This window comes from Aplysia californica, unplaced genomic scaffold (assembly GCF_000002075.1).
Source record: "Aplysia californica isolate F4 #8 unplaced genomic scaffold, AplCal3.0 scaffold00196, whole genome shotgun sequence".
Lineage (NCBI taxonomy): Eukaryota > Metazoa > Mollusca > Gastropoda > Aplysiida > Aplysiidae > Aplysia > Aplysia californica.
In genome coordinates, this window is record NW_004797466.1 from 214,532 (window position 1) to 228,947 (window position 14,416).

General features: G+C 38.0%; 1 protein-coding gene across 1 annotated transcript in view; it reads right to left on the reverse strand.

Annotated features, from left to right (window-relative positions):
* The window catches only part of LOC101847343 (ubiquitin carboxyl-terminal hydrolase 14), a 16,913-nt gene extending 4,527 nt beyond the window's left edge, over window positions 1-12,386 (reverse strand). Inside the window, exons 1-12 of the mRNA XM_013082848.2 lie at window positions 12,237-12,386; window positions 7,174-7,319; window positions 6,309-6,347; window positions 5,563-5,667; window positions 4,437-4,540; window positions 3,976-4,034; window positions 3,523-3,653; window positions 3,060-3,149; window positions 2,170-2,261; window positions 1,536-1,618; window positions 868-899; window positions 151-216 (exon numbers count right to left, since the gene is read on the reverse strand). Of these exons, the coding sequence (XP_012938302.1) occupies window positions 151-216; window positions 868-899; window positions 1,536-1,618; window positions 2,170-2,261; window positions 3,060-3,149; window positions 3,523-3,653; window positions 3,976-4,034; window positions 4,437-4,540; window positions 5,563-5,667; window positions 6,309-6,347; window positions 7,174-7,319; window positions 12,237-12,252 (963 nt within the window). The 5' untranslated portion in view covers window positions 12,253-12,386. The remainder of the gene's footprint in view (window positions 1-150; window positions 217-867; window positions 900-1,535; window positions 1,619-2,169; window positions 2,262-3,059; window positions 3,150-3,522; window positions 3,654-3,975; window positions 4,035-4,436; window positions 4,541-5,562; window positions 5,668-6,308; window positions 6,348-7,173; window positions 7,320-12,236) is intronic.
* Between the last annotated feature and the right edge of the window lie 2,030 nt (window positions 12,387-14,416).

A 14,416-nucleotide genomic window follows, 5' to 3' on the forward strand; every position in this document is an offset into this window, starting at 1 on the left:
AAGGACGATAGATGTTTAATAGGAAAGAAGAAGCAAACCACACCAGAGCACCCGCCAACCTCCCACATAATCATGTTTGTTCATACATGAAGGAGATGCACGGAGGCACCAAAAATAACAATAAATATCAAAGAGAGGACTTGTACTTACTGATTTAACGTACACAGCATCACGTCCCAGGGTGGGGGAGTTCTTTGTTATGTGCTCCTCCAGTCGCTACAAAGAAGGGACCATAAACCCATCAGTAAAAGCATTCATTAAATAAAATCTACAGCGGGTTAAAACTTTCAGTCAATGGCCTGTCACCTCAAAAATACAATACTTTCAAGGGACACTTTTAATAAGTGTTTCACACTTTCACAAACACCAGATTAACATTTTCACCCCCGAAATAGAACCCAAAGTCGTATTTGAAAGAAAACAAGTGAAGGTAAGGAATTATTCATGAGCTTTCAAAACAAAATCTCTTAACTGAGTATGGGTAAAATTAATTTTCAAAGTATCGAAAGCATTCAGCAGCCACAAAAAGATACTTACAACTTCTATCTAAAGTTATTGAGTAAAGTCTTGATTTTGGAATCCATGAGGAAAAAAAAATCAAAGGGCAATAATAATGTATACATAAATAAAACGCATATATACTAGGATGATATATTTAGCAGACATGGAAAGAGAGGTTTTTAAAAAATTGCACATTTGACATCCATGTTTCCTTCTTGCTTAAAAAAGTGATCTTTAGAGAGCTTTTATCTGTTTTGTGCTGGGGGGGAGGGCACAAAGTACATACTTAGCTGCAATAGTCACAATTCTTCTATCAGACTTATTTACAACTTCACTGAAAAACAAGAAACACACAGACATACTTACGTTTTTCAAGCCTGTATGCATGTATTTCACCTCTGGGAAGAAAAAGGAGACAAAAAAAAATTGAAGTCTTCACCAAAAGTTTTTTAGTTTAGTCTTCGTAGAAGTTTTACGGCGCTCGCAACTGCATAAGGTCATATGAGCGTCAGAAGATTAGAGGATTTACAAGAGAGGAACAATCATAAAAGAGAAGAAGGGGAGATAAGGACGACAGATGTTTGATAGGAAAGAAGGAGCAAACCACACCAGAGCACCCGCCAACCACCAACCTTTAAATATTTTACACTTCTCTTACAGTTGTGACCTATTTGTGCCCAAGAAAATTGAAAACATTCAAAAACATAGTTCTAAAACTTCCAACAGTAAACCACTGCCCATCATTAAAAAAACAACTTACTAGATACACACAGTTGACAATGCACTATCAAGACAAGAAAATGCACGTTCTAATCTTAGTCACCCACAGAAGGCAAACACTGTATTAGTCTAATGGACCCAAAGAAGCTCATGATGTTATGCAAGCTGGGGGGGGGGGGGACCGAATCAAATTTAAAGCATCAAGGTGATAAAATCAAACATTAAATATTAAATAGAGCCTACAGAGTTCAATTTTTTAAAAGTTCCAAACTCAAATTTGTACCTGAATGAGAATAGAGATAACCATGACCTACCTTTCTCAATAAAGCAACTGAGCTGCAGAAACTTCTCACTGCTTTGAGTTTCTCCTTCTTCTGGAGCCTCTATGCATTTCATGCTGGGCAACAATTAAAGGAAATAAACATTTTCAGATGCATCAGCAAGAAAAATTATTGTTAATATTTTGCATTCACCCTCCCTTTGACACACTTCAAATTATTTCAGGCTGCTACAACCCTACTACTATGTCCAATCTGGGCTCGGATTCAGCAAAGTAGAAAGACAGTGATACTCAACTACGGTACTGGACACAGGAATGGCAAAGGCAAAGAGCTTCGATGAAATACCACAGATGCCTATTAGCCAAGGTTTCCTAAGCACCATCAACATTATGGTATAAATTGTTAAGAAGCATATCAATTAGATAACTGCAAATTAGTGCTGGGATTAAAATTAGACAAACAGACAGAAACAACAGATGCAAAGACTGGTGGGAGAACCAACTAGTGGCTAGCTTCAACCACCCACACCATGTTACAATAACAGAACAGCCCAACAATAATCTTAGCAAGGTAGAAAGGGAAAAAAATCACACCAGTCCATCTCCTATATAAAAAACAAATTTCAATTCAGCTTTAAAATATGGGAAAACATTTCAGACAAGGATACGTGTATTCAAACTCTCCACCAAAATACTGGTCAATGAATCCAGCTCCAGCAGATGCAGCACCCGCTCCGGCAGACGTTGCAGAATCAGTCTCCTGACAACAGACCATGAGAAAGACAAACACTTTAGTAATCCCAAATCCTGCTACATGAAGTCAAACTTTAAGTACAAAGACCGGTGTATGTCCATAAGAACCTACCTAACACAAAAATGGTAAGTAAACGATTTTAAAACTGATTCACTTCAGCATGATAACTTTGCACAAAGCACGTCCAAACCACAATACCAAGCTTCTCTTCCACTACGGTAACTTCCACCATCAAATAATCATCCTCTCCATCACAACAAGCGATGGGGTGATTCCACTACATACGATTTCCAACTCCCTAAACATAATTGAGGAACATGTAAAGCAAAATGTAAATTCTATGACATGATACCAACTAGAGGAGTAAAAGTTTTTTAAAAACCCCAAACCAACCCACACTATTCAACAAAAGTTATGAAAGTTAAATAGAATAGTCTCATGAAAAACTGCTCTTACATGACGATATCAATTTTTCACAGCCTAAGGTATACTATCCAGACCTTGTGTACGACGGCCACCTGACTAAGACAGCCACTTTTCTCGTCAACAATGGGTGGGAGTCTTAAAAAGTTTCGACTGCACATATGCACATTCTCAATGTGGAGTTGAAGAGGAAACATTCATGCTTACAAGAAAATCTAAGCATGACAGAATTCCAAACAACTGTCAAGACTCCCAAGACCAAATCAACACAAAGTGCAATTTTTTTTCCAATTTCTACCAAGTAACTAATAGTAAAGTAAATTATAAAATGCATTTAGCTCATCAAAACCATAGAAAACCATGACCCACAATTGTACCTACCATGGGCTGACCATTACTGGGTGGAGCTTGAACTGCTTTCAATTTTTGCTGAAGGCTTCGAACGATCTCTGTCCAACATTCATTGGCATCCTGTCAAGAATAGAAAAAGTGACAGAAAACAACTGAGTAAATGCTGCCACCATTTTGATGGTACGATATACCAACTTTCATGGTTTTGACACACTTACCTAACAATTCAGATCCAGCATCAGTTTCTTTCGAAATATTTGAAAAAACTCCTCAGATGGAGGGATTTTACATTTATACTTTTGAGTCTTTGAAAAATGAGCAGAAAAGAAATCACAATCGACATAAGAGAAAAATATTCCTTTGAAAAAGGTTGTGTAACAAAGGAACAGAAATCGTTTCCTCAGAATAGCATATTCTAAAGAATGGATACAATAGCCATACCTGGGTTCTGAAAAATTCACAATATGGTCATTACAAAAGCTTGTATATTTACCTGCTGTTGATATCCTCCATTTTCACCTTTCTCAGCAAACCTCGGAAAGACCATGTGCAAAACTTGAAGGAAAATAATTGGTGGTATGGATGTTGACGTCTTATCCATTGATATATACAGGTCTCTCAAAGCTGAAACATACCAAAAACAATTTCTTCAAATGTATATATTAAAAGAAATTTGTTATCTATATACTATGTAAATACATACATACATCACTTTTATGAAAAAATTACACTTTTCAGACCTCAAAATTTAAACAAAGTGGTATCCAGTATTACTCAGACTATTTCACTGTTGTACATCATCCCCCAGACAGGACTGTTTGGATTGCGGGTGCCGTTAAACTTTTACTAAAACTAAAACAGACTGTGCTTATGCTTAACGACTTTGTCCAAAAAGCAGAAAAAATCCCTTGTACAATATTCAGTCTCAAATTCCAACACAACATACCTGCTGTGATTGAGTCTGCTGGTGCAATAGCTCCTGCCACTGTCAGCCCTCCGCTAAACCTGAACATAATAACAAATGCTTACTGCATACAGCACTTAAATGACGGTGGGAAAAAAACATAATTAAATATTTCAATGTATTATCCAAAATCTTAGGCTATTTCTAGACATACAGAAAACAAAATCATTCGAATCTAAAAAAAAAAATATATAAAATAAAAAATTCCAGCACAGTAAAAAGTTGTGGCTGATATGAGACTGTATTTCTTCAGGTAGGAAATACTCTTCAGGAAAAAAAAAATCAAACAGCTTTATAATTCCTGCTGTGTACAAATGATGCTAAATACATAATCATGATAACATTAGTTTTTAGGTTGTTTTTGAAACACAATGAGCTTTCTTTCACACGTACAGTCCTTGTACAGGCTCTTACATCCAGTATTGTCTCTACTCAAAACTTACCTCTTCAGAGCATCCTTAAGTTCAGGCACTGCCCTTAAACATTGAACTGTAGCATTCATGTAGCATGTATTGCCCAAATTTGAAAGACCAGATGGCACTGCAAGCTGAAAAAAGATTAATGTTTTGTATTAGATAGCACTATATTAAAACAGATCAACATCAACCTTGAAACTATTTTATACATATTATATCAATTCCATGAATTAGACCTGCAATTTGGCTACCCCCCCCCCAAAAAAAAACCCCCAAACAAAAAAAACAAAAACAACCAACAACAACAACAAACAAAAAACCAGAAAGGAAACCACCTGAAAATAAGATATGAAATTTGAACAAAGAAGCTCAAGGAATTCAAAGGGCTACAAGCTGACCTGAACAGCATTTTCGGGGGTTTGTTTGTTGTCGTTTTTTTGGAGGGGGTGGGGTGGGGGTTGCTCTCAACATCTTGCTTGATATGGGACTACCCCAGCTTGCTTTAATACAGTCAATACAGCATACACCCGACAGAACAGTTTTTAAAAAGTAATCTGACCCCCCCCCAATTACTTTCTCAATGAATAATTCTGCCTTCTGAGAGAGATCCTCATACATAATAATGCCATTGCTGAGAGATCAACATATATGCCTAGATCCAGCAATTCTATTTCTTGTGCACATAGTAGCCCAAAACAAGAAAATGAGACAAGGAATCTATGCCTTTATCTTCAAAATGTAAAAGCAGCTTATGTGCCAGATCCGACAAAGCTTGTTACCAAAACAAGAGCATAACTAAAGTAAAGCAGCAAAGCCATCCAAAAATATATGATCAGATAGTCTAAGTCAAAAGTCAACTCACTCAACCTTCAAGTTAATACAAATTTAATTTCAAAACAGCTGCCATGTGCTTTCCTCAATTCCCTTTGTCCCAGTTATCTGTTTTTTTTAACAGTAGAATTAATTCTTTTTCCAGTAGATCAGTAAAAGAGTAGGAAAATGTAGAACGAGTTTGAAAAGTATCTGCCAATCACCAGAAAATCCACTAGTCTGGTTAATGATAATAACAGGAATAGCATTTACAATGCAAATCAACTGCTTCTTTGATAAGTCATCTTGGCAACCCAAATACCACAAACAGAGTGGCACTTACCGCAGAAGCCAATTGCGCTTCACTCATATCTTCCATAAAAACAGTTTTCTCAACTGGAGCCAGGGGTAGAGCATCAGCAGTGCCCATCATCAGCAGCATCGTACCCTGCACAATGAAGACAACAAAAACAGTTACAAGCAAAACAAAACATATAAAACAAGGGGACAGTATCACAAAAAATGAACGCCTGTTACGGAAAAAAAAGTACAGGAAGACAGAGCTTTGTCCATCAGGCAAAGGTTAGATAAATGAAATACATTTAATGTACCACAATTGTTTATCACAAATAAGTCATGCAAGATTAGGAAAAAATACCTTAAAAATACTATTTCACTATTTTACTAAGGCTATCTATTCAAGAACAAAAAAATTGAAGAACCCAAAATTCGTTTTAATGAATAAATCTCCTACCAACAAGTTTAACTAATCTCCCCCCACTCCCCATCACACACACCAATCCAAAAGAAATTAAAACAAAGTGTAAAATATCATTCACTGCAGACTGATTATCAAGCATCATTTCATTAAAAAACAAACAACAACAACAAACCCAACCAGGAACACAAGCAGCTGTTGGTGTATTTAACTTGGTATCTTCTCGCACAATGAATATATGCAAAAGACAGAAACAGGGTAGTGGGATTGAAATAGCTTAAGATTAAGGAAAAAGGCAACATTCATTGTCATTAATAATGTCATTCCATCATGCCATATCTTAATTTACCAAACGTACAAGTAGGACTCACATCTTTTAATTTTGCTTTTGCTGGACCCCATTCATCATCCTGAAAAAAAGAGTGATACCATAAATTAAAAATTGCAGAAATATGCAAACAAAAAGGTTCCTGAATTTCAAAAACCTGTAAAACTTATGTACTCTGTCAGTAGTTACCTACTAATCCCTACTCCTCAATATTGCTTTCTCAATTTACAACAAAGGCAGATATTTATTATCCCTAACATGTTGGTTCACGACCTATCAAAGATTTATGAATATAAATTTGTTATAATAATTCTACACTCTTGGCTCTCAGATCATGAGTAACAGCATGACATTTATACTAATACAAAACTACAAAAGGTGCAAGGGCATTATAATTCTGGCAGATATATGACAATGTCTTTGAAATATGATATATATATATATATATGCTCTATTAACCCTTTCCATACACGATCATTAAGATTTTCCTAACTGTGACCAAGCCAGTTCTTCCTATCTGACTGTAATCAGAAAAAAAATATTTCTTTTAATTTTCTTTAATTTAAAGGCACTCAAAGTATGACAAGGTACATTAAAATGTAGGTAGATACATTTTCTATCAGTCAGTACAAACAAAAACCCATAATCAGAGCACAAATTAATGGTTTGTGTGAGTCTAAAAACCCTGGTGGAGTGGAAGAGACAGATAATTCAAAGCATAAATGGTTGCCCCCCCCCCCCCCCCCCAAATGTAATTAGGATTTAGTCAAACCAAAATCTCTTATTTATACTCTCAATGAAAAAATATTCCAACTGAGATTATCGATCATATCAAATTCAATTCACCCTTTTAAACATTTTATCTCACAAAAGAAACCTGTAATAAGTGCAAATAAAGCAAAACACACCTTCAAAATAGAGCCAGTGATCATAACCTTCTGTCGAGTGGGTTGAACTCCAGACAAGGCAAACAACTGGGCTTTGAATAGTTCTGGTGGCTCATCAGTATTACACTCCACATCTGTGAACTTCTCCTTCCCCCACTTCACATTAACTGAAAAGCAATATATATTAACACAATTTTCATTACATAGCTGAAACTTCCAATTTGCTAAACCCATTTACTTGACAAACAAACATTCTAGATAATTACTGTTATAAAATATTTAGCTCTTCAACTTATCTACGACTTTTCAATTAACATAATGGCATCACAACCTGGTATAAAATATATGTGAGGTATCATGCTGAAATCAGGCGCTTGTCAAAACAATGAAATCCGAGAAATTGGCATTTTTCGACCAGTTTGGACATCTTTTTCAAATTTGTGTATTCTGGCTCAACACCTTGTATGTGTCCATTCAAAAACACTTTTATGTGTGGATTTTATGGAAAAACATTGATTAAAGGCACAAAAAATGTATATTTGCAGTTTCCAAGGACTCTTAAAAGCTATGGAAGTCACCCAACTTTGGCGGCCATTTTTTCAATAATTTTACTCCGGAAACCAGGCTACCCAACCTCCTTCAACCATAAATATCTCCACATCTATTCAAGGTAAATGGACTATTTTTTTCATCAAAAGCAAGGCAAATGAATAATCTTTAAGTTGATACCAATAACTCCATATGTCCAAAAATTGACGAGCGCCTGATTCCACCACGTCATGACACTCAGACACATGCAATATAGTAGCAATGACAATGAAAAATTAAATTTTCATCCAAATTGCTTAAAAATGGCTTTTACATGAAAATAGAGTAAATTCTAAGAACTATGGTTTTTAAATTTTAAAAATCCATTGATAAATAAAAAAGTTATTGGGATTTATGTTTGCAAAATGTTGGAGGACCTTCATATAGGAAAATATCGCCAAAATGTGTGACGTGTCTAGGTGTATTTTGAGGAAAAACTTCATAATTCAGTAATGAATTGGAGCATATGAATGAAACTTGGCATCTTCATTTAATTTTTAGTGCAGAATCTAGTTCTGCTATATATTACGATGTCTTTATTACTTTGGATCTTAAAGACTGATATTTGCTTGAAATTTGTTGAATTGCGTGACATCGTTTTTACCGCGACGCGATCACCCCTTCTAAAACTCAGTAAAGCGCTATCGGGAAAACCTGCGATGAAGTCATCGGTGACCTATTTACTTATAGGCAGCCAATCACATGCTGCCTAGCGATCACGCGCCTCTTGCATGCCGGCACCTCGCATTTGGAATGCGTGATCTAGTTTCCAGCTCTAGTGTTCTATCAATGGATGGGTGGTAATTTTAAGCTGGTACGTAAAATGTACTAAACGCAGAGATCTGAAATTTTACAGCAATAAAGAAGACAAAGACATGTGGGGCTCCTGTGTGGTCGGCGATCAACCTGCAGCCCCGCTTAGTTTTCGAACAGCAGAGGAAATTCGCACAAACACGGCAATATCTCTGGTTCTAGAAATGGTTCGAGATTGTACGCTGGCACGTCGTTAGTTTAACCTTTTCTCTGATTGGTTCCAGAGTTTCATTTATTTTCGTCCACGAGTTTTCCTGAAACTATACACTTAGAAAACAGTCACTTCTGATTCCGAGCGGCCCAAAAATTACCCCTCGCGCGGAGGCCGATTTTCGGCCCAAGGCGCAGCAGACAATTGGCATTGCTAAACATAGAAGTGGACTCAAAAGTGATTAGAACAAATTTCCAGCAAATAGAATCTACAAGATTAAACACAGACCCTCTTACTCTTCAGAAACAATAATAAAGAAAACAAACATAAAAGCAAAACAATAACATGAGCGGACAATCATGTTTACATATCAATATAGGCAGGCGCTATTTGCAACGCCGTGTTCTGAATAGCTCCCGTGCTATTGGTAAAGCCAGTACTAGAATCTAGATCTAGATCTAGATGTAGTTGCCATCGTTCTACATGATAATAATATTGTAGTTCTGCCTGAAATGAGCGGAAGCTTTCTCAGTTTTTTTATAAACCTCCTAGGATTTGACTCCTTTTTTTATGACGTTGTCTTATTCCGATCAATATTGGGTAGATCTAGATCTAGATTAGATCTAACAATTGTTTCTGACATTGTTTGCACAAAAGTAGACAAGATGAAGTCTTGTTCTTCTCTCATAATCATAATCATTTGAGTTTGAGCAAGTTTAAGTCGAAAGACGCTTGGATAACAATAACAAGGCGGTGCAACTCGAACTTTAAGTCTACTGTCTACGTTCTATAAGTCTTAATGTTCAGTGCTTCCAAGCGTGGCATCGAATCCCGGTCCCAGAAGGGGTTTTTTCTCCTTCTCCGGAGCCTAAAATAAAATTTAAAAATTAGACTCACAGACCAAGGAAAGCCAATATTGAACTTTAACCAGGCCTAAATTGGTAAAAGGAAAAGAATAAGCTATACTAAGGCCTACTTTGTGCAGAGCTCCTCTTGGGGACAAAACCAGAATGTGCATGCTTCATCACTACATAAAAAAACTACAAAGCAACAAGTTATAATTATGATAGCAATGACAATGAAATTAAATTCTCATCCAAATTGCTTAAAAATGGGCTTAACTGAAAATAGAGTAAATTCTAAGAACTATGGTTTTCAAATTTTAAAAATCCATTGATAAATTAAAAAGTTATTGGGATTTTTGGTTGCAAAATGTTGGAGGACCTTCATATAGGAAAAAATCGCCAAAATGTGGGACATGTTTTGATGTATTTTGAGGAAAAACTGTTCATAAGTCAGTAATGAATTGGAGCATATGAATGAAACTTGGCATTTCCATGTGATTTTTAGTGCCGAATCTAGTTCTGCTATCACTTTTTCAACGTCTTCATTACTTTGGATCTTAAAGACTGATATTTGCGTGGTCGGCGATCAACCCGCAGCTCCGCTTAGTGTTCGAACCGCAGAAGAAATTCGCACAGACACGGCAATATCTCCGGTTCTAGTAATCGTTCGGGTTTGTACGCTGGCATGTCCTTAGTTTAACCTTTCCTCTGGTTGGTTGCCGAGTTTCATTTATTTTCGTCCAGGAGTTTCCCCATAACTATACTTAGAGAAGAGAGTCACTTCTGATTCCGAGCGGCCCAAAAAATACCCCTAGCGCGGAGGCCGATTTCCGGCCGAAGGCGCAGCCGGCGATTGGCATTGCTAAATTATGGGAACAATTTGTTGGTCAGTCGAGAAGAGACAACAAAAAAACAACCCCCAAAAAAACGCCCAGGACCGGGATCGAACCCACGCTAAAAAAATAGGGAGATACAGACCCGGGAACCGGGAACAAAGTCACAAAGTATACAGACCCGGTAGGGGAACTTTTTGTGATTTCGAAAAGTTTCAGCGCCCTCTTGGCTCAGGGTAGACCACAGAATTCTAAACTAAGGTAGACCTAGGTTCTTCTAGATCTATTCTATGGCCTAGGTCTAGATCTAGACAGACAGACATAAATCATTGATCTAGTTTCGGTTTCGAGGCTCTAAATGAAGATTGCGGATGTCTTTTTGATGAACTATCGTTTTCCCTCCGTTTTGGAGTTGGGGGAATCACATTTTGAAGAAAAGAACAATGTCATAATTTCAATCAAGCAGTCCCCTCTCTCTCTCTCTCCTCTGTCTGTGTGTATCACTCGCATTCTCTTTTTCTTTGTTTGTCTCTGTCTTTCTTTCTCCCCTCCTATTTCCCACTCTTTCTCTCGTTCCCTCCTGCCAACTGGGGCATGTCATAATATACATTTTGCTAGCACTTCTCTCTCTCTCTCTCGCTCGCTCGCTCACTCTGTCTCTCACACACACACACACTACCGGGTCTGGACGCTGAAACTTTCCGAAATCACAAAAGAGTTCCCCTACCGGGTCTGTATACTTCGTGACTTTATTCCCGGTTACCGGGTCTGTATACTGTTCGAAAAAAATAATGGTTTGACTTCAAGCACAGACGCGCTGTTCGTTCGACCATCAGAACTTCCGCTATAACGAAGTGCAGATTAAGCTTTATAATTTACACACGGCGTTTTATTTAGCACAGGCGCTAATCGCAACGCGGCATGTTATTTAGCACTGGCGCTAATCGCAACGCGGCGTTGCAAATAGGCACTTCCATCAATATAACATCAGTGGGGGGTTTCAGGGGCCCCCCTGGCAACAATAATTTAAACACACACACATTATAAACAATAACATGAGGGGACCAAGGAGCTAAAAGTGGAAAATCGGGGTAGACTTAGATTCTAGATCTAGATATCTAATATCTAGATCTAGAATCTAATTTAAATTAGATCTAGATTGCCCCCGAGGGTTGGAACAGGCCGAGCGTTGCTTCACAGTCACAGCACTCGCCAAGTCGCGAGCAGGGCCGAGGGGGTTGCAATTATGCAAATGAACTCTCGTGCGCATCTCTCGCCTTCCATTGTACTTTGCCGGACCAGGAGTAGGCCTAGGTCGCCTAGCCCTAGCTAGCAGAGCTGCGAGCAAATAACAATAGTAGACCACGTGATTAGATTGACCAATTAGTATTAGCCTCAAGGTGTCAAGGTCGGGGGTCAAAGGGCACCGTCATGATGACTGAAAAACCCGAATAGAGACGTCAGTCGGTTGTTGGCAGTCGAAGGGTGAGGACGTAGAAAACTGAGTAGGGGAGCCAGGAGGAAAGGAAGAATAGCAGCAGACACCAGGGGCGCCATGCCAGAGATCCTAGCGAAAGTAGTTCTGACTAGTGGTCCGGTAAAGTACAATCTTATCCACTTTCATAAACAGGGGACAAAATATCCTCGAATAGGACGGGAGAAACACATACATTTATAGATCTAGGAACCAAATTCATTCCTGAAACTGAACTGAATTCGTGTTCATCAACACTACTCAACTTCATGAACGACCAGTGACACTGACGTCCGACTTTCAGATTTTTTTACATCAAGGAAGCACAAAAATTAGATTCTAGCTTCGATACATCACAAAAATGGGATTTATATTCATACCTTTGAAAACAGGCATGGTTAAAAGCTAACTAGGCTTTCAGTGCAGTCAGCCCAGTGAAGAGTTCCTGCTATAACTCTAATTCTTTGTAAGGCAAAATGTCAAATCATGCGGCTTTGTAGGCAACGGAAGTTGAACTCATTCATATTTCAAAGTCTCGGTCAAACATGCTTAGTCAGGACAGAATGACAAAAAAGGCATTGTTTACTTTATGAAATATGTAATCTAATAAGGAATTAGAAACCAGATATTTTTATGGTTAGGATAAGGAAACATTTTCTTTTATGTGTAAAAAAAAAAAAGGAAAAAAAAAAGAAACTTGACACTCGCTTGTGTCTTGGCTGGGGCGTCCGAGTCGCTTCAAAGAGGTTATAACAATACTAGAGATCGCAGCTGTGACGTCACCCACGTAAACTCACTACACTGTGCGGGCCCATTCAGCTCGTTTGTCGCCATTGTTGAGAGGATTAGAAACAGTGCTGTCACGCTGCGCGTCCCTCGCAACGCCTTGGTCTTCATAGATTCTGAAGCTCAGTTTTAATTATATAACATACACACATACGCAATACCACACCTGTCATGTTGACCGTTTGTGAGAAACAAAAATGCACTTAAATGTGGGCTACAAATTAACAGAGAAATATAATATGAGGTATTATTGTTTGTTTTTCCCGGGTGGGGTGGAGGAGGGGTGGAGGGAGACAAAGTGAGCATGTAAGTTTGTTAAGAAAAAGGACAATTTTATATCGACAAATACAAATTGGATTGCTTTTATGCCTTGTTGTCTAAACTCCAGGGGTGAAGGCTGACTTGTTTGACAGGGTAATCAAAGTGAAATGGAACCAGATAGGGCCTGGAGATATCATACTCACACAAGTCACAACAATCTTACTGGCACTGGAGGCGGCAACTCTTGAGTTGTGAATGAAAACAAATCCTGAATTCATGTTGTATGCTTGTTCAACCGCTAAAACAATCGGGAAAGTATTTCATTAAATATTTATTCTAACTAACCTTAAATTTAACTTTAGATTTGAACACACGAACACGAAGGAAAGAAGCACAGATGTCAGCACTACAATGGCATGTTATACCAGACAGCCGAAACACTTTGGTAGAGCACGCCAATTATTATTTTTTTTATTTCACATTTGGCTGTTTTTTGTCTAGCTTTTCGCGGCCAGGAGCCGCTGTCATAATCGAGGTCACGATCTGATTATAGGACGTTAAAAAGTCGAGGAAAAAAACAAGCACTAGCAGTGTAGTAGGAGCACCGGGGAGTTAGTCCCCCTCACATCTGTGAGGTAGACTCGACCAGTGTAATAGTTTGCTTAGATAATCAGCGCGTCTGGGTGCTTATAACTGTGGCCCGAAAGGGGTGAACAGGGTATATGCGACAATGAAACAGTTCTGACTGCTATGCACATGTTCCCTTCAAATCTATTGGTTGACTCTTCCAGTCTCACTTTAAGCTTACTTAATCAAAGCTTCTGACTGCTTATGGAGTGCCCCGATAGGGGCGAACAGGCTATTTCTGTGGCAATGAAACGGTTTTGAAGGTTAGGCATAGTCTATTGATCATTGGTGATTATGAACGTCTTTTTACATTTAATTTATGAGGTTTACGTCTATGGGTGAATTTGACTGCGACAATGTTTCAAATTTAGGAGGGGAAGCAGTGATTATTTGATTATATAGACGCTTCGCCTCTGCTAAACTCTCCTTCTACTGACGCAAAGCTTAGGGTCTTCATAGAATATGAAGGGGTACTAAAACTGGGTTAATAATTATATATTATAATACATTAATTCGTTATTGTCTCAAAATGATCAATTATTTATAGGCTGGGAAACTGTAACTCACCCACTGTATGGATCGTTTGCGCTCAACCAAAGAACGTTGCAACTATCAAGCACAAAATAACTATACTGACAATATTTTAAAATGCAACACTTAAATAAATAGCCGGTTTATCCTAAACGTTCATAATATTTTCTAAAATTGGCGTTGATTGGCAATGAAATTTGGCTACACAACACCCCATCTTCCATGAACCACTGCTGCTGCTGTTGCGTATGCTGTTTGGCATCTTTTCCGTAAATGAGAATAATATTACGCCGCTCTTATTGGTGGAGTAGTTACGCCTGGTTTGGTTACTTTATATTTTCTCATCTCAACAACA